The sequence below is a fragment of the Balaenoptera musculus genome, chromosome 10 (genome assembly GCF_009873245.2).
Source record: "Balaenoptera musculus isolate JJ_BM4_2016_0621 chromosome 10, mBalMus1.pri.v3, whole genome shotgun sequence".
Classification (NCBI taxonomy): Eukaryota; Metazoa; Chordata; class Mammalia; order Artiodactyla; family Balaenopteridae; genus Balaenoptera; species Balaenoptera musculus.
The window spans coordinates 72,567,048-72,585,810 of NC_045794.1; the positions used below are offsets into that span (position 1 = coordinate 72,567,048).

The following is an 18,763-nucleotide window of genomic DNA, read 5'->3' on the forward strand; positions in this document are numbered from 1 at the left end:
CTTATATTGGTAATAGTTTGTGTAGCAGGCTTTGGAGAGAAATCCTGTGCTACAACTTGATTAATATCACTATTATCCTACTTTTTTAAATCTGTGTATTGAAGAGGAATTAGTAGTTAGGTCTTCTTTTACTGTTAATTCTTGGACTACTATACTATCAGAGATGAAAGTGCCTTGTTTTTGTACAAAGGAAATAGGAAAACACACAAAAAAACCACATAAAGCTATCTTTTATGTTTGTATTATTCTTGGGGCATTTCATTATTTTACTGTTATTTCTCAGCCAAATGTAGTAAAAGCAGTGACTAGTTTATGTACCCAGAAGGACCAAGATACTTTAATAATCAATGATTGATGGTTGTTTTTTCCTTTTAGGAGAGAAGCCACAAGTCTTACCGTCCCTTAACAGTATTGACATTTCGCTTAAATTATTGGTTTAGTGAACTGAAACCTATGTCATATCATCTCCTAAATATGATTTTTCATGCTGTGGTTAGTGTGATATTTCTTAAAGTCTGCAAACTCTTTCTGGATAACCGGAGTAGTGTGATTGCTTCTTTACTTTTTGCAGTGCACCCAATACACACAGAAGCAGTAAGTAAAACTATAAATTGATGTTTTTTGCATTATTCCTCCACATGTCTATAATGGTATATATTTTTAAGGAAAAAAAAAAATTAACCATGACTTTAATCCAAGTATTTGAAGACTCCTATTGGTACAGTGTCTTAACTTACTAGTGTAGAGTCTAACTTTGCTACTATGTAAAATTTTTTAAAACAAATTTTGAAACAAACATTTATTCAAGAACATAAGATGTAATCACTCAACTTTAGTGATGTAAAATATAAATGAATATAGTAATTTTCTTTGCTAATTTTTTTATGAATAAAGATTTTAAATATTTGTCAACTTGGCATTTTTTTTGTTTCAAAGGACAGAAAATAATAAGAGAAACTTACGTAAGGGATGAAAATTTATCAAAATACATGCAAACATGGACAGATATCCTAACAAATGATGATGCTCAGTAATTTCTTATTGTCTATTGCCATGTGTTTAAAAATTGTGAGCTGTCTCTACTATTGCCAATATGCTCATCACCAGCACATTCACAAACTATAACTGTATTTTTCTTGGTAATCTTGAGACTCCAAAATTGCCTCTCAGCAGAGCAAAGAGGACTCTATTCAGTTGCTTTGTTACAGGCTTTCAATTTTAAACAATAGTCTGTATGCTTAAACTCTGCCGGGGTGTGTGTGTCTTGTGTCTGTATATGTGTGTGAGTGTGGTGTGTGTGTGTGTGTGTGTGTGTGTGTGTGTGTGTGTTGGAGGAGAGTTGTGTGTCTCTCCCAGTATCTTGAAACTTTTGGTGTCTAGCTGAACATTTTTCTATACATCTACAAAAATAATAGGTTGTTTAAGTTTTATAGTGAGTTCAGAATACTTTAAAGGGATTTTGGGGCTTTATATTTAAATTTTTTGAATTTAAAAGGATGTTTTAAAGTTTATTGTCTTTTTAAATTTTAGTTTGCAGGTTTATTTGTGAGCTATAATGTATTGAGTTTATTATATTTTTGTATTTTAAGAACACTTGTGTTTTAAGAAAACATGTAAGAACTACATCTAGATAGTGTACTATAATTGTGTAAGATGTTACCATTAGAGGAAGCTGGGTAAAGGGTAAATAGGACTTCTCTATACTATTTTTGCGACTTCCTCTGAGTCTATAATTACATCAGAATAATAAAAGAACTGTTACAGTCACTGATAAATTTACTTTTATGGAAGACATACAAATTCACCACATGAGGGCACTCAAAGAATGCTTAAAAAAACAGAAATGTGCACTTGAAAAGTTATGGCAGTTTAATTTCTAATTAAACTGCTGTTGCAATTATATTATAGTTAAATTTTCAAGATGCTTTTCATTAATATGAACCCCTCTCCTTCCCTTTCTAGGTAACAGGTGTTGTAGGAAGAGCAGAACTTTTGTCATCTATCTTTTTTCTAGCTGCATTTTTGTCATTTACCAAATCAAAAGGACCAGATAATTCCATAGGTAAATGTCTAACATTTAACTTTAGCTATAAAACTCGATCAGGTAATTTCTGTTTACTTCAAGTGGTTCTTATAAAACATGTGCCATTTTTGGTATTTATCTTTATATATCATGCTATTGTACTTTAGCATCTATGGACATAAGAAAAGTATGTGACATTGTCAATATTAAAAATTACTGTTTGTAGTTTATATTTTATCATGACTAACAGTTTCTATTTGATCTAATTTTTAAAAATTTCCCAAAATATAAGAGTTTTAGGATCATTCTTAGTTCCATTTGCTGTTACCTGTAAATGATTAAAGTACCAATACTTTACTTTACTTTACAACTTTTTCAGTTGTCTTTCTATAAATAACACATGTGAAGGCTATGAATTGTATTGTTTAGGCAAAGTTAAAAGCCTGTTAGAGTATAACTTTTATTATGTGTTGATCATAGTTCAACTATTTATTGAGTCCCCTCCATGTGGCCTACCCTGGAAAATGCTTTGTATACATTAACCCGTTAGCCCTAATGATGTCAGAAAACAAATTCCAGGCAATAAAAATGATTTTTTAAGAGTGTGGGCCCAATGGGCATGAAAGGGCACATAATGTGAAGCGCATTATGACCTTAACCTGTACTTGGTTAATCTTAAAATTTAATGCTGAGGTTTTTTTCTATGTTCTTGGAGAATTTTCTCACTATAAACCCAAGGCACTGATGATAAGGAGCTTAATTTTGTATGTATGAAAACAAAGTTTCAAGAGATAAGCAATTTAGCTAAACAGCTTCTTAGATTTGTAATATGAGTAGGTTTCCCTCTTGCTGCTATGCACAATGCCTTCTTAAAACAGTTTTGAGTTCAGTATAACATAGTAGTTAAAAGCATGGACTCTGGAGTCTGGTTTCACATTTCAGGTCCACCATTTAGTAGCTCCATTTACTATGTTGGTCAGATTACATAACCTCTCTGTGCTTTAGTTTCTTTATAAAATGTAGATAATAATAGTCCCTACCTGTTGAGAAGGATTAGTTGAGTTAAGCATGTTAAGGGATTTAAAGCAGTACCTGGCTCATAGGAAGCAGTGTCCCTATTTTTCCTGTTGCCTGTAATGCAGTGAGAGGTAGTTCAGTAGCTAATATAGAATTGCAAACTAATATCGTCTTTAAATACCATCCTAAGCAAAACATGAATGATAAACTTAGAAAATACTGTGAACTTCAAGACCATGATCAGGCTCCAGCCTATCTCTCTAAACATGTCTCCTGCAGTTTTGCCCTAGTCACTTCACTATAGCCAAGCAGACCTTCTTGCTACTCTTAAACAGGTGAAGCACTGGCCTTTATACTTGCTGTACCCTCTTTCTTGAATTTTCTTCCTTTAGAGCCTCACATAGTTGTTTCATTTATATTCTTTACATCATCAGGCCTCAGCTCAACAGTCTCCCTCTTAGAGAACTTCTTCATTCTAACTAAAATAGCCTTTCATTTTATTATATTTTTGATCCTTAATAATTTTACTTGGTCCTTTTTAATGATTTCTTACTCTTTATAACTCCAGTATCTTTCCTTATTTCCTTTAGAATTACTTATTTTAAATTCTTAGTCTTTTCGATTAATTCTTAATTAGTCATGTATGTTGTTGTTATGTTTGTGCTCTCTCTTTTATAACTGTGGTACCCTTCAGGTATCTACTTATTTTGGCTTATGAGCTCAGGCCACATGTTCTCTGAAAGTTATCAACCACTGTGTATAATAAAGAGAAAGACCAGCACCACTCTGTCCATCTGGTGACTCATTAAAATCCAGGGTGGAGATCTCCAGGTTCCCCAGGGCCACTGTTGATCACTATTGTTGCCATTCTACCAACCACCTGCTCTAGTCTCTTAAAGAGAATCAGCATTAAGAACAGGCCAGTCTTCCACCCCCCTGCATTTAGTTGGAAGGTCTGTGGGTGGAAGAGACTGCTGAAGAGTGGTTGGTCATTTTGTACCTTTAAAAAAAATCTTACTCCTTATCCCAGCAGGGCTTCTGAAGTATTCTCATTTAATCCCTGGAACACCCACAACCTACGGGAGCTGCAGATTTCTACAGTAAAGGCGCAAATAAGGATTTACCCAGGGCAGTCAGGATTGGCTAGGAAAAAAGTTTAAAAAAAATTTTCTCATTCTTCTGCTTTAGATGTAGTCCCTCGTAACACCCATGCAAGCATACATGTTTAAGATAACCTTCAATGCCCAGGAATTTCTCTCTCTTTTTTTGTTTTTAATATCTTAGAAGCCATATTTTCCTCTCACTTAATCTTTCTAGGCTTGATTTTGGGGAAAGGGGCCAACAGGTCAACAGGTCATGCTAGTTTACGACTTGACCAAAACAAAAACCAAATCATGTTACTTTCTATCCCTTTAACCTGCATTTCTCATAAGACTCATTTTTAATCTAAAAATACATAATTTTTTTAACCCATTGATTGTTCTCTTACAATAGAATATAACCTTCATTAGAGTAGGTAACTTTCTCTCACTTTCTTATCTCCATTTCCTAGAATGGTTCCTGTATACAGTGGGTGTTCATTATATATTTGTTTAGGAAATGATTAGGTGAATGAATGTAATATATTTTAAATTCTAATTGAAAACATACTGAAACTTGCTCGGGACCTCTCTCTGTCCTCTTTTCCCCTATGATATTTTGTATGCCACATTACATTATTTCACTCTTGAGACCACAAACAGTTTTGTCATCATCTTTGTATTCTCCATTCTATCTAAGGTATTTGTCCTATGCAAAGATTTTCAATTTGTAATTATTTAATTACTTTAAATTCTGGGTTATTCGTGTCCCATACCCTTTTCACAAGCATCATTCATCTTAGGCCCCTTGCACTTGATTTTTCATTACTTTAGGTTTCTGCTCAAATGTTATCAGTAGCACCACTCATCTTCCCCCCTCCGTTTTATTTCCCTTCACTTTCTGTTTTTCTCTATAATACTGAGGTCACCATTTGACAAAACATATTTATTTATTGTTATCTCTCTCCCCTACAAATGCAGTAAATACTTAAAATAACTATTTAAATACATGATTACTGAAGGTATGTATCTTTACACATGTAGAGTCAGCTTGGAAACCTATATTTTGAAATTGGAATAGATTTTGATGATTGAAATTGATTCTACACTTATACATGTATTTTTTTTTCAGTGTCAACTTATTTAGCAGGGGTACTTGTTTTGGACAAAATCACACATGGTAACTTTAGCCACAGAGACCTGATTATAAAAATCAAAGTGTATATGTTCATGAAGTAATTTAGTCACCAAAGAACTGAAGTGACTGGTTTCAGCAAAACGTTTGCCTTTATTAGAACTATTAGTTGCTTAGATTGAATCCAGCATCTTGGAAAGCATCTGTTTGATTTCTCTTCCTTGGAGTGAAAATACAAATTAGTGAGAAGCTCTGAATTTAGTATCAGAAGAACCAAGTTAAATTCATGGTCTCCTTATTGTGCATGACTCTTTTTAAACCTCCAAAATTCTTTCCTCATCTTAAAAATGAGTATGATTGCACCTGCCCTCATATCCCATAAGGTGATTGAAATGCAATGAAATATGCTAAACTGGTTATATAAACTGTTTAATATACCTACTTTCAAGGCCATTGTTTCCCACTAGTTTTTAATGTGTGCATACCCATTCAGGCATACCATTTTGTATCATCTGTATCATTCATTTGCCAAGCTTATTCCCTCCTCTATTCCTTTATTCGTACCCCTTTCCCAATTCTTTCATGTCCTGTATATCCTTCAAGGTCCAACTTAGGTTCAACTTGTTTTGTAAATAATCATCTACTAATTTCTTTGCTCTGTGAATTTCTTGGTGACTTTAGCAGGATAGTTCAACCCTTGATATAATCTGTTACATTAATATTGATGGTTTAGGTCTAACTAGAATATGAGATACTTTTTTGAGGAAGGAATACTATTATATCAATACTTAGTATTTCCAGTAGTGTTCTCATTTTTTTTTTTTAGTTGTTTTTCCTTTCTGTAATGTTAGTCTATAGAGTATTTTAAAATTGAAAATGATTTCAAAAACAGATGTTTCTATGTTAAGCCCAGTGATAAAAGAAAAATGTATTAGATTCATGAATTCTGTTCTTATTTATACCTGGATTTAAGTCAGTTATTTGAGTTTACTTTGATTAATGTCGTTAATAAAAACTGAGGTCACACAATCAAAGTACCATATATTTCATAAACTGGAAAAGAATTAGAAATCATATTTTCCAATAAGAAAACTAAAGCTCAGAAAAGTTGCCCAAAATCACAGAGCAAGTTAGTAGAAGATCCAGATTTACTCTCACAATTCATGGTTCTTTAATCAAATTACTACTAAGTAGTAGACATTTACTTAAAATTGATGAAGTAGGTTTTCCACTTAAATAGAACTTGTGAATATTCTGTTACAAATTTTTTAAAGAATAGTATTGATTTAAATGCTTATTGCTAACATGTTTTAGTTTTTATAGTCTTTTTTTTAGTAAGAATGGTACTGTAGTTTGCCCAGTAGTTTTCACTTCCAAGTTTTTTTTAATTACTCACAGATATAATAAAGTATATAGGTACCTCTATGATAATTTCAGGTATTTATCTTCATTTCAAATTGATAGTTCATTAATTACACACTCAACCCTGTAAGTTTCTCTTCAGATTGGACACTCTACCTTTTTTTTAAATGTTAGCATTTGGTTAGATAATTTTCCTGTCCACAAAAATTTTTTAGTTCAAATTATATATCTTGATTTTTTTAATAAATAAAGCAAAAATTACAGCATTTAAATATGTTTTAAAATATGAGGTATGTCAGTGGAAAATAACAAAGGTGAATATAGAATCACAGGTAAACTTTTTCAGTAATGTCTAATAGTTGTCTAACTTAAAATATCCTTTTATGATATTATAAAATTGTTTTGTGTGGTTTTATATTTTTCTGTTCTTAAATTGCAGTGTGGACTCCTATCGCGTTGACAGTGTTTTTAGTGGCTGTTGCAACACTGTGTAAAGAGCAGGGAATAACAGTTGTGGGAATTTGCTGTGTGTATGAAGTATTTATTGCCCAGGGGGTAAGGAGAAATCTAAATTTCCTTGTTGCTGTCTTTTATCCTATTTGAATCAGATTATAATAAACTTATTTTCTAAATGTATTATTATATAAATTGGTCTGTTTACCAATTATGATTACTAAAAATTTGCAAGAAACAAGCATGTTTTGCCTTCATACCCACTGAAAATTACTTAACATTTTATATTATACCTTCAGTTTTTTAAGAACAGCTTTTTAAGTTTCAATAATGAAACCATTAAGCAACTTGGGAAAGCACACAGTAATACTGTACAGTATAATTAATTATTGGATAAGATTATTGGGCTCAGTTTTATTCATTATCAGCTCCACCATTTGCTCCATGTTGATTTTATAATTATGGTCAATTTTTATTTAATCTTGCATTTAGAAAGTATGATAATTGTTGAAAAATTACAGTAAATTGCTATTTGTTACTTAAACATTTTTTTCCTTTTCTAGTATACTTTGCCATTATTATGTACTACTGCTGGACAGTTTCTTCGCGGAAAGGGTAGTATTCCATTTTCTATGCTGCAGACACTAATAAAACTCATTGCTTTGATGTTCAGTACACTATTACTTGTTGTGATTAGAGTCCAGGTTATTCAATCCCAACTTCCAGTATTCACCAGGTATGATATTCTGGTTCTTTTGTTTTCTTCCATCTTTTTTTTTTAAACTTTGCATTTTAAGTGATTGTAAATGTTCCAGAAAGTCTTTGATTTACATTGAGGTTTTTTAACAGCTTTATTGAGGTATAATTAGTACTTTTTTAAAACCTGTATATATATAAAATGTACAAATTAATAAGTTTTGACATACGTGTACACTCATGAAAACATCACAGTCAAGATAATGACCCCCCCAAAATTGGTTAAGTGTTAAGTCTTCTGTATCCTTAGTGAGTTTTGTCTACTTGTTTTATTAATTATTGAGAGAAGGATGTTGAAATCGCTGACTATAGCTGTAGATTGGTCTATTTTGCCTTGCAGTTCTATCAGTTTTTGCTTCATGTACTTTAAAGCTCTATTATAAAGTATATCAGTGTTTAGGATTGTGATGTCCTCTTGATGAATTGATCCCTTTATCATTATTAAATGAGCTTCATCTGCAGTAGTAGTCTTTACTAAGACGTTCATTTTGCCTTATATTAATGTAACCACTCCAGCTATCTTTTGTTAGTGTTACATGGTTTATCTTTTACTTTTTAAATCTATCTATATCTTTATTATTTAAAGTAGATTTCTTGTAGGCTGCATATAGTTGGGTCTTCCTTTTTTGTTTGGTCAGATAATCTGTCTTTTAAATGGGGGGTTCAACTGTTGATAGTTTGTTGTAAATCTACCATCTTGCTAATCGTTTTCTCTCTGTCTTGTCTGTTCTTTGTTCCCTTTTTTTCTCTCTCTCTTCTTTTGAATTGAGTATATTGTAATACTCCGTTCTTAGCTCCTTGTTGGCTTATTAGCTGTATATCTTTGCTGTGTATTTTAAGTGATTGCTTTAGGGTTTTTTGTTTATGTCCTTTGCTTATCACAGTTTATCTTAAAGGCATATTATAATTGCAAGTGTATATAGTATAAATGTCAGCATATATAGTACAAATATCATATATACAATAAATAAGTTTTTATATAAATATATAAACTTATTATAAATAAGAACTTAGCCTTTGTGCTATTTGCATACATTTTTATTGAGTATACATTGTAAATCTGACAATACATTGTTAACTTTTGCTTTCAACAATTATCTTTGGAAGAGATTTAAATTTAAAAATTCTTTTATGTTACCCCATAGAGTTACCATTTCTAGTGTTCTTCATTTCTTTGTTAGATCAAGATTTTCATCTGGCACCATTTTTCCTTGTGACTGAAGGACTTCCTTTGACATTTCTTGACATGTAGGACTGCTGGTGATGAATTCTTTAAGCTTTTGTATATTAAAAAATCTTTATTTTACCTTCATTTTTGAAGAATATTTCCCCTGAGTGTAGAATTCTACATTGACTGTTTTTCATTCAGTAATATAAAAATGTTGCTCTGTATTCTTTGGCTTGTGTTATTTTAAATGGGAAATCTTCTTATCCTTATCTTTATGCTTCTGCATGTAGTATCTTTTTTTTCTATGCCTGCTTTTAATAGTTTCTCTTTATCATTGTTTCTCTTATATTTTTTTAATTGAGACATAATTGACATATAGCATTGTATTAATTTTAGGTGTACAATATAATCGTTTTATACACACACACACAGAGACAAATGATTACCATAATAAGTTTAGTTTACATCCATCACCACACATAATTACAAAATTTTTTTTTCCTTTTGTTGAGAACTTCTGAGATCTACTTTCTTAGCAGCTTTCAAATATACAATACAGTCTTGTTAACTACAGTCGTCATGCTGTACATTACATCCCCAGGACTTATTTGTCTTACAACTGGAAGTTTGGGTGAAGATGGACAAAAGGTACAAACTTTCAGTTAATGTTTCTTTTATCTTCTTGTTTCTTGTGCTTAGGTTAATTGAGCTTTTTAGAATCTGTAGGTCTTACTTTATATAAATTTTGGAAATTACTTCTTGAAATATTTTTTACTTTGCTCTCCACTCTTCTTCTAGGACTCCAGTTACATGTATTTTAGGCTTCTTGAAGTCATACTGATGCTCTGTTTATTCCCCTTCCCTCCAAAGCTGTTTTCCCCATTTTCATTTTGGATAGTTTCTTTTGTTGTATCTTCAAGTTTACTAATCTTTTTTCTGCATAGTCTAATCTGCCCTTAATTTTTTCTAGTTATTTTTCATCTTAGACATTGTTTTCATCTCTGTTTGAGATTCCATGTTTCTACATGTTCTAGTACTTTAATGTCTTTATCTACTAATTTTATCATTTGTGTCATTTGTTGGTCAATTTAGATTCAATATATTTTCTCCTCATGGATTGTATTTTTCTACTTCTTCACATGCCTGGTAGTTTTTTTAATAGGTGCAATATGTGAGCTTTACCTTAATGTATTCCTATATTGTAGACGATTGTTCTGGGATGCATGTAAGTTATTTGAAAAATGTTTCATCTTCACGTCTTTCTTTTAAGCTTTGTTTTGGGAGACCACAGCAGCATTTAGGATAGGGCTAATTTTGCTTCCTTGCTGACACAAGACCCTTCTGACCACTCTACCGATAGACTTTGAATTATGAGGATTTCCACTCTGGCTGCTGAGGAACTATTCCCAGTTGTATTTGATATTTGTGAAGGTTTATCTAATCCTTTCAGAAGGTATTTTCCTAACTATTAGTTTTCTTAGACATGCTTTAACAAATTACCAGAAACAGAGTGGCTTAAAGCAGCAGGAATTTATTCTCTCACAGTGCTGGAGGCCAGAGGCCAAAATCAAGGTGTCAGGCACAGTTGGTTCCTTCTGAAGGCCCTGGGAAAGAATCTGTTCTGTGCCTCTTTCCTAGCTTCTGGTGTTGACATTCCTTGGCATGTCGCTGCATCACTGTAATCTGCTCCATCTTTACCTGGCCTTCTTCCATGTTTGTTTCTCTGTATTTTCTCTTCTTTGTATAAGGGCCTCAGTCATTGAATAGTGGGCCCACCCTCATCCAGTATGACCTCACCTTAACTGTAATTACACTGGCAAAGACCCTACTTCCAAATAAAGTCACATTCTGAGGTTTTTGATAGACATGAACTTTGGGGAGACATGAATCAACCCACTACACTGTCCCTAGGTATTTCCCCACATATGTGTGCTGATCAGTTCTCATTAGTACTGGAAACTGGATCCTCTACAGATCTGAGTTCTCTCTCAGCAGCTTTCTTCTCTCTGGTATTCTGCCCACTAATTCTAACCCCCTGGGCTTCTAGGGCTCCCAGCTCTATCTTCTCAACTCAGGGATCCAAGTGGATTCCACTCAGGTTCTCTCTTGCTGCACAGACTAAAAACTCTATCGAGGGGTATAATCTCTCCAGGTAGGGCTCCCCTCATTTGTTTTTTTTCCTATCAGGCATTGTCCTTCTTTGCCTGATACTCAGCATATTAAAAGAAGTTTTATGTATATTGTCTATTTTTTAGTTGTTTAAGGCTAGAAGCAAAAGTTTTACTGAATTTTAACAGTCTTCATGTCGTTTTTTCCCTGCTCTAACATTAGCATTATTCCATTTCACCTTACTTATCTAAAGTTTAGAGGAAAATTTAGACTAGTTCCCTATTCAGTTTTAAGTGACTGACATTACATGCAAGAACTATGCAAGAACTTTTTTTTTAAACAAAACCCCAAAATATTGTTCATGTTGCTATCCATGATAGTTCATTTCTGACCCTGGTTGGAATAAATTTTATTCAGATAATTTCTTTATGCCCAACACATTCTTTGTGATTTTCACATAATTATCCTTTTTTTCTCTCTCTCTTTCCTTTTTTTTTTTTAATTGAGGTATAGTTGATTTACAATGTGTTAGTTTCTGGTGTACAGCAAAGTAATTCAGTTTTACATAAATATATATATATATTCTTTTTCAGATTTTTTTCCATTTTAGGTTATTACAAGATATTGAATATAGTTCCCTATGCTATACAGTAGGACCTTGTTTATCTGTTTTATCAATATATATAGTAGTGTGTATCTGTTAAACCCAGGCTCCTAATTTATCCCTTTCCCACCTTTTCCCCTTTGGTAACCATAAATTTGTTTTCTATGCCTGTGAGTCTGTTTCTGTTTTATAAATAAGTTCATTTGTATCATTATTTTAGATTCCACATGTAAGTGATACCATGTGATATTTGTCTTTCTCTGCCTGACTTACTTCACTAAGTATGATAATCTCGAGGTCTATCCATGTTGCTGCAAATGGCATTATTTCATTGTTTTTTTATGGCTGAGTAGTATTCCATTGTGTAATAATTATCCTTCTTAACAGCATTTTTTTTCTTTAAAAAATAATTACTTTTTAACTTCCAGCATTTCTATTTCTGAGTCTAGCCATGCTAAACTAAACAGCTCATTTAAGCATGATAGTATGGGAAATAAATTGAATTGTAGATAGATATTTTGTATTTCCTTCTTCACTCCTTAGTTTCAGTGCTTTTGTTCTGTTTATCATTCCTTTTAGAGAATTTGAATCAACTGTTTTCCATCTCTAGTTCTACAATATGTAAATGTGGTTTATAGGTGTGAACGTATTTGTTTTGTATATGTGTGTGTGGATGACTGTATGGGGTATGTTATATATAAATATATATTTTCCAAATATAAGCATTTAAAAATGTGTGTGTGTGTATGTATTTGTATGTGTTATATAAATTTTATTCTATTACCCTGTGAGGTTGATTGTAATATGATTTGACTTGCTTTGACATGTACTCTTTGACTGCAGTTCAATTATTAAATCACCTATCCTAGATAAACTGTTGATTTTTTAAAATGAACTCTGAAAGTGGATTACAGGGGAAAAGCTTTGTATTCAGTTCTGTTGGTTATTTTGAGAATTCAAGTCCTGACTTTCAAGACTTAGTATTTTTCATATATGTATATATTCAAATATGAAAGTTTATAAAATATTATTCATTCAAAAACTATGTACTTTTTCTCAACCATTTGATATTTTTAAGAAGACCAAGTCAAATAAGTAGTAGAGGTTGATTTTTCATTGGCTTATTCATTTTAAAATGAGAAATTGGGTTTTTAGAGGACTATATGTTAATATAGCCAATACAATTTAGAACATAGCCTAAGAAATAAAAATCTGAAATGATTCATTTAAATATACTTTAAAAAAAAATGATTTGACATAATTTGCAAACAATAGACTGAATGAAATGTACATTTAATGTATCATGGCCTATATAAACTAAGATATAAGCTTATATTAAGTAGAACACAAATAAAATGTTACATAGGGCTGTACAGTTACCCCTCTGTACTGGGAATTTGGTTTTTAGCTTTCTAGAAGTCTAAGCAAAGAGGAAAAGCCCATAGGTAATATAGTTTTCTCTGTTCGTGACAAAGGAAAAACATAGTAATTCTTTCTAGGAAGCATAAGTTTTATTAGCATTTAGTGGTGAAAGAAACTCTCATATAGGAAAACATTGGTTAGTGTTCTCAGAAGCATTCATAAACACATGCAACAATGAATCTTATAAAACTTTTCTTATGACTTTTAATCAGAAGGTCATAATTTAATGAAAGCACTTCTGCAGAATGTCATAATATTATAGAATGCATGTCTGAATCATAATAATAAACTAAATATAGATAACCTACTTGCCCTTCAAACAGTTCTTCATAAATATCACTCCTCTCAACTAGGCATTTCGTAAAGGTTAGACAGTTTGAACTCTGGCAAGAATCTGAAATATCCATAAAAAATATTTGTCTTTGGTTTAACAAGATTACATGTAGACTATTGCTTTTATTATTATTGTTCAGTACTTTATTTATATCTGTTATATATTAACTTTGTGTTTAAAAAATGTTTTAGTTTAAATAACTTTTTTTTTTCATTCTTTATACAGGTTTGATAACCCGGCTGCTGTAAGCCCAACTCCTACAAGGCAGCTAACTTTTAACTACCTCCTTCCTGTGAATGCTTGGCTTTTGTTAAATCCTTCAGAGCTCTGCTGCGATTGGACCATGGGAACAATACCACTTATAGAGTCATTTCTAGATATTCGAAATCTTGCCACGTTTATTTTTTTTTTGCTTTTTGGGGGCTTTGGGAGTATTCGGTGTCAGGTACCCTGGTAATTCCTCCAAGACTGTTTTAATGGTAAGAAAGTTTCTTAAATTTTCAGGTGATATTATATTCAGTTTATTAATTAAGAGTGCCTTTAATTCATCAAAAGCATCTTTAAAGAACTACTGTCTTTCTTTGTTCATGTCATCCTAATTTATGAACTTACTTTAGGTTATCCTAGAATTATATATCAGAATTTGACTAATGCTGCACATTCAGCATATGAAACAAAGAGTGATTATGAATTTCCATAATTTGGTGGGAACTCTGAAATCATGAAGCATTCTTTTTAGCATCATTTTTTTTAAATATATTTCTTACCTTTACCCAACTAGATTTTACACTCTTTAAAGAAATGAGTCATATTATATACTTCTTTGTTTTCTTGGCACAGAGAAGAGTGTCATGTAAGATAAGCAACTAGAAATACATAGCTCTTTATTTTTCATTAGCAAGACTTTCATTACTCCCTGAGGTATTTCTTACTGTGTTCAGAGAACTCTGATTAAAGTCTTTTCTTGTTTTCTGAGATCTGTTTCTTTGTAATTTTCTTAACTCTGCCCTCACATCTTACTCCTAATAATTCTGTTGCCTCTTACTTTAAATTATGGAAGAAAAGAATAATCTTTAACTTTTCTTGAGCATTTACTATATGCCAAAAAGTGGTTTTAATACTTTGTAAATATATTATTTCTGGCTGCAGCCACTAGATTCATTTATTCACTCAATAAAAATATTTGATTTTCAGCCTATGTACCAGGTAGCATTTTAGGCACTGAGTATATGATAATAAAAGGAAATACAGGGTCCCCATTTCTAGAGAACTTGCATTCTAGAGAAATTTGAAAGAATACAGGATTTGAAAAAAGATCATATTTACTGTTATTTTTGGACCTGTTGAGTTTGAGGTACCTATGAAACAATACGATGGAGATTTCGAATAGCACTTTGTGCCTGGAGTTCAGTGGCGAAGAGTGAGCTACATGTAAAAATTTGATTGATTACCATAGAGAAACTTGATAATTGCCGTAGAGATAGTAATTGAAACCAGGATGTGGAGAAGAAGGCCTATGGAGAGGTTATAGAGCAGCCTTTGTCAACTGGGATTTTGTCATTTTTCTTAGAGATGGTAACTAGCTGGCACCATTCTAGGTGTACAGAAGTTAATTCATACGCATAATGCATGCCTTAGAGTATTTGGTCTTAATTTTCCCTCAATAAATAGTTGAAGGGGCTTTATAGAATGAAAGAGAAGAAGCCTATATCTAGGTCTTGAAAAACTTCCACATTACATACCATATAAAGGACAATGAACCTAAATGGGAGGTACTCCAAACGTAAAGAAAGGTAGGAAAGTGTTTCAAGAAAGAGAATGGTTAACACTAACAGCTGCTGTCAAGTAGAGAAGTGACATCAGTTGGATTTGACCTCTTTTAGGTGTATTAGTTACTTAAATGAAATTTATTTCTGTGGAGTGATTTGATTAGGAAGTGAGGAAGTGAAGATTGTTAGTGTAGGTAACCTGTAGGGGTGATTTAACTTTGAATATTTCAAAGGATGAGACAAGCTTGAATTTCCTAACTTAGGAAAGACAGCCAGTCAGGCAAGGGCTTCAAGTATAATAAACTGCTGATCTTCTGTAGGGCTTGGGGGAAGCACAGAGATCTGGAATTGATGGACCTTCAGAGGCTGGAGTGGGTTGATGGTGGGGGAAGACTATTGCTTGGTTGGCATGTAGAATCACTTTCATTGGAGCACTCAGTTGGCTGTCTTTTTCTGACACAAAGAGACATCACTAATGGGTTGGCTGACAAAAACATATTCATTGAGTTAAAATGTTGATATCACTAATGGGTTGGCTTACAAAAACATTCATTGAGTTGAAATGTTGATTAAGTGAGGTTACAACCAATTACTTGTTATCATGGCTCCAAAAATCTTTTCCTAAGATTGTGGGAACTTGTTTTATACTTAAGGGGCATAATGAATTGGGTAAGATAACTTAAAGATGTGTTGTCAGAAGAGAAGATTTTTAAGGTTGGAGAGGCAAGAGCATTTTTAACATAGGTAGGAAGTTCATAAGAAAGTGATTAAGTAAATGAAAAAAGAAATGATTGGTAGTGAGATTAGAGGTATAGAGCTCAGGTTTGGCCTGAGATAGATGGAGACACCGCTTATGGTTATAGGAAGGATGGAAATGAACATGAATGTGGATGTTGGTAGCTTTAGTAGCGGAGAATTGAAGGAATTCTTGTTTTATCGCTTTAGTTTTCTCTGAAAATTTGGAAGTGTGGTCACCTGCTGAAAGTGACATGGGTCAAAATTTTGAGAAAAGTAGTCAAGATTCAAAATAGTCAAAGACAGTGGGAGTGAGCCTACCAAAGAAACCTAGGAATCCTGAGCAGTCTTAAGGATCAATCTGAAGTTGATCATGAGTTTATGATGATATTAATCTATTTTGCTTTGGGACTTTCTAGTAGTGCTTTGCTGCTCACATAAATAAAGACGAAGCACATATGTGGTATGTGTGCTTTGGAATACATCCAAAGCCAGGGTTCTACTAAAAGAAAGGCAAAAAAGGAGGGGTGGGTAAATACAGAGTTTTGGCAAATAAAATAATGATTTGTGTAGTTCAAGCTGAATGAAAAATAGGATATTGTCAATGAAATAAACATTTATATTAATTAATTACATTAATTATGTTTTATATGTATAAAAAAGGAACACTTGTGACCTTAGGTATAACTGCTTTAAGTATAGTCCTAAGCATACTTTTTTTAAACTTTTTTTTATTTGAAATATAGTTGATTTACAGTATTATGTTAATTTCATAGAAAACAAACTTATGGCTTCCAAAGGGAAAGGGGAGGGAAGGGTGGGATAAATTCGGAGTATAGGATTAACAGATACAAACTACACAAAATAGATAGACAACAGGAAACTATATTCAATATCTTATAATAACCTATAATGGAAAATAATCTGAGAATATAGATGTATAAAACTAAACATGCTATTTTTTAATGGTGATAATTTTCTGAAGATCTCTGAACAAGATACATAGATCAAAGGAGTATCTCAAATACCAGATACCATGTAAGCACTTATTAAATAAGATGTCGTATGTATCTCAACAATAGTAGTAAGTAGTTATTAATCCCCAATTTATTTATAATGAAATGAAGTCACAAGTTAATTTGAATAGTTTACCTTATGTTATATAACAAGAAGTGAAACAGATTTGCCTCCAAACTCTTGGCTTATTCCACTACCATCCTTCCTTTTTTTTTTTTTTTTTTAATTTATTTACTTATTTGTTTTTATTTTTGGCTGTGTTGGGTCTTGGCTGTGCGCGGGCTTTCTCTCGTTGGCGGCAAGCAGGGGCTACTCTTTGTTGTGGTGCACAGGCTTCTCATTGTCGTGGCATCTCGCTGCAGAGCATGGGCTCTAGGCGCGCGGGCTTCAGTAGTTGTGGCACGTGGGCTCAGTAGTTGTGGCTTGTGGGCTCTAGAGCACAGGCTCAGTAGTTGTGGTGCACGGGCTTAGTTGCTCCGCGGCATGAGGGATCTTCCCCGACCAGGGCTCGAACCCATGTCCCCTGCATTGGCAGGTGGATTCATAACCACTGCGCCACTAGGGAAGCCCCCATCCTTCCTTTTAAGGAGAGTTTACGTCACTGGAAGAAGGATATTATGTTCGTTACAGTAAACTTGGTTGGCATACATTAATAGAGAGCATATTAGAACTTCTGAGTAAGTTAATCATTGAGACATTTCTTATTCAAGAACCAGTAGATTTTTTTGAGAGATGGTTTTTCTTTTTTGTGTAGCTTATGCATCAGTCTGTGATGCATCTTTGGCTGAATTTAACACTTTTAATTTTTTCCAGTGAAATTGCCTTAGGGCATCCATGAATTAATAGGGAATATATTTTTTTTAAAGGATCATGTATTTAGAAACAAATCTCTGTTTCACAGCTAGCTGGTTGTTTTTAATCAAGCACTTCTGGGAAGTGGAAAGTGAATTATGCACTCTTAATGTTTTACCTTTTTGATTAAAAAGAAAACACTAAAATTTCAGACATATAAATCGATATGATACTGAGCAATTCGATGGTAGTGCTTTTCTTCAGATTCAGTCTTTTGTATTATTACAAGTTACTAATTTGTGATTCATGGAGAAAGTATTCTTTTCACTGTATTTACATTTCTACATCGATTTTTACTAATAAAGGATGAAAAAGAAAAGGCATTCCTTCCTCTCAAACTCTTAGAGGACTCTCAAACTTCTGAAGCTGAAAGAACAACTTATTTATTCCATTAGGTACTATAAAACAAATCAGGGTAATGAAATATGGAAGCAGATGTCCATAGAAACAGATGTCCTAATGACAACCAACTTATTTCTTTCCATAAGTTATTTGTGTGCTAGTTATTTGTGTCTTATCTTTTGTAATGGCTTTGTAATCTGGAAACCATATGCCATCCCATTTTCAAAATGGCAAAAAGTCTAAGCATTTTGTGATGTTTATTTCTAACACAGTGTGCAGTGTTAGAATTTTAGAAATTCTTGTAGAATAAAAGACTGTTGATTTAAAGGGGCCAGGTTTATTTTTATACATATACTAAGTCTCCGTTAAATGTATGTGACCCATCAGAATACTATGCAAAGTAACGCTGAAGTAATGTATAGAAGTAGTCTTCTGTCTTGTCTGAAACATACCTTATCAATTTCCAGTATTACAGATAGTAGTAAAATAATAAAAACTGATATGTTTGGCTATTTTATCAACCTACAATTTATAGTTTTATTTTATTAAAACCTAATATATTTTCCTGTCAATTTATTTTTACCAC

General features: G+C 32.6%; 1 protein-coding gene across 1 annotated transcript in view; it reads left to right on the forward strand.

The window, feature by feature from the left end:
- TMTC3 (transmembrane O-mannosyltransferase targeting cadherins 3) overlaps positions 1-18,763 on the forward strand; it is a 63,745-nt gene that overhangs the window by 17,160 nt on the left and 27,822 nt on the right. The window contains 6 exon segments of the mRNA XM_036866474.1: positions 376-594; positions 1,963-2,062; positions 7,056-7,171; positions 7,633-7,805; positions 13,688-13,865; positions 13,867-13,941. Of these exon segments, the coding sequence (XP_036722369.1) occupies positions 376-594; positions 1,963-2,062; positions 7,056-7,171; positions 7,633-7,805; positions 13,688-13,865; positions 13,867-13,941 (861 nt within the window).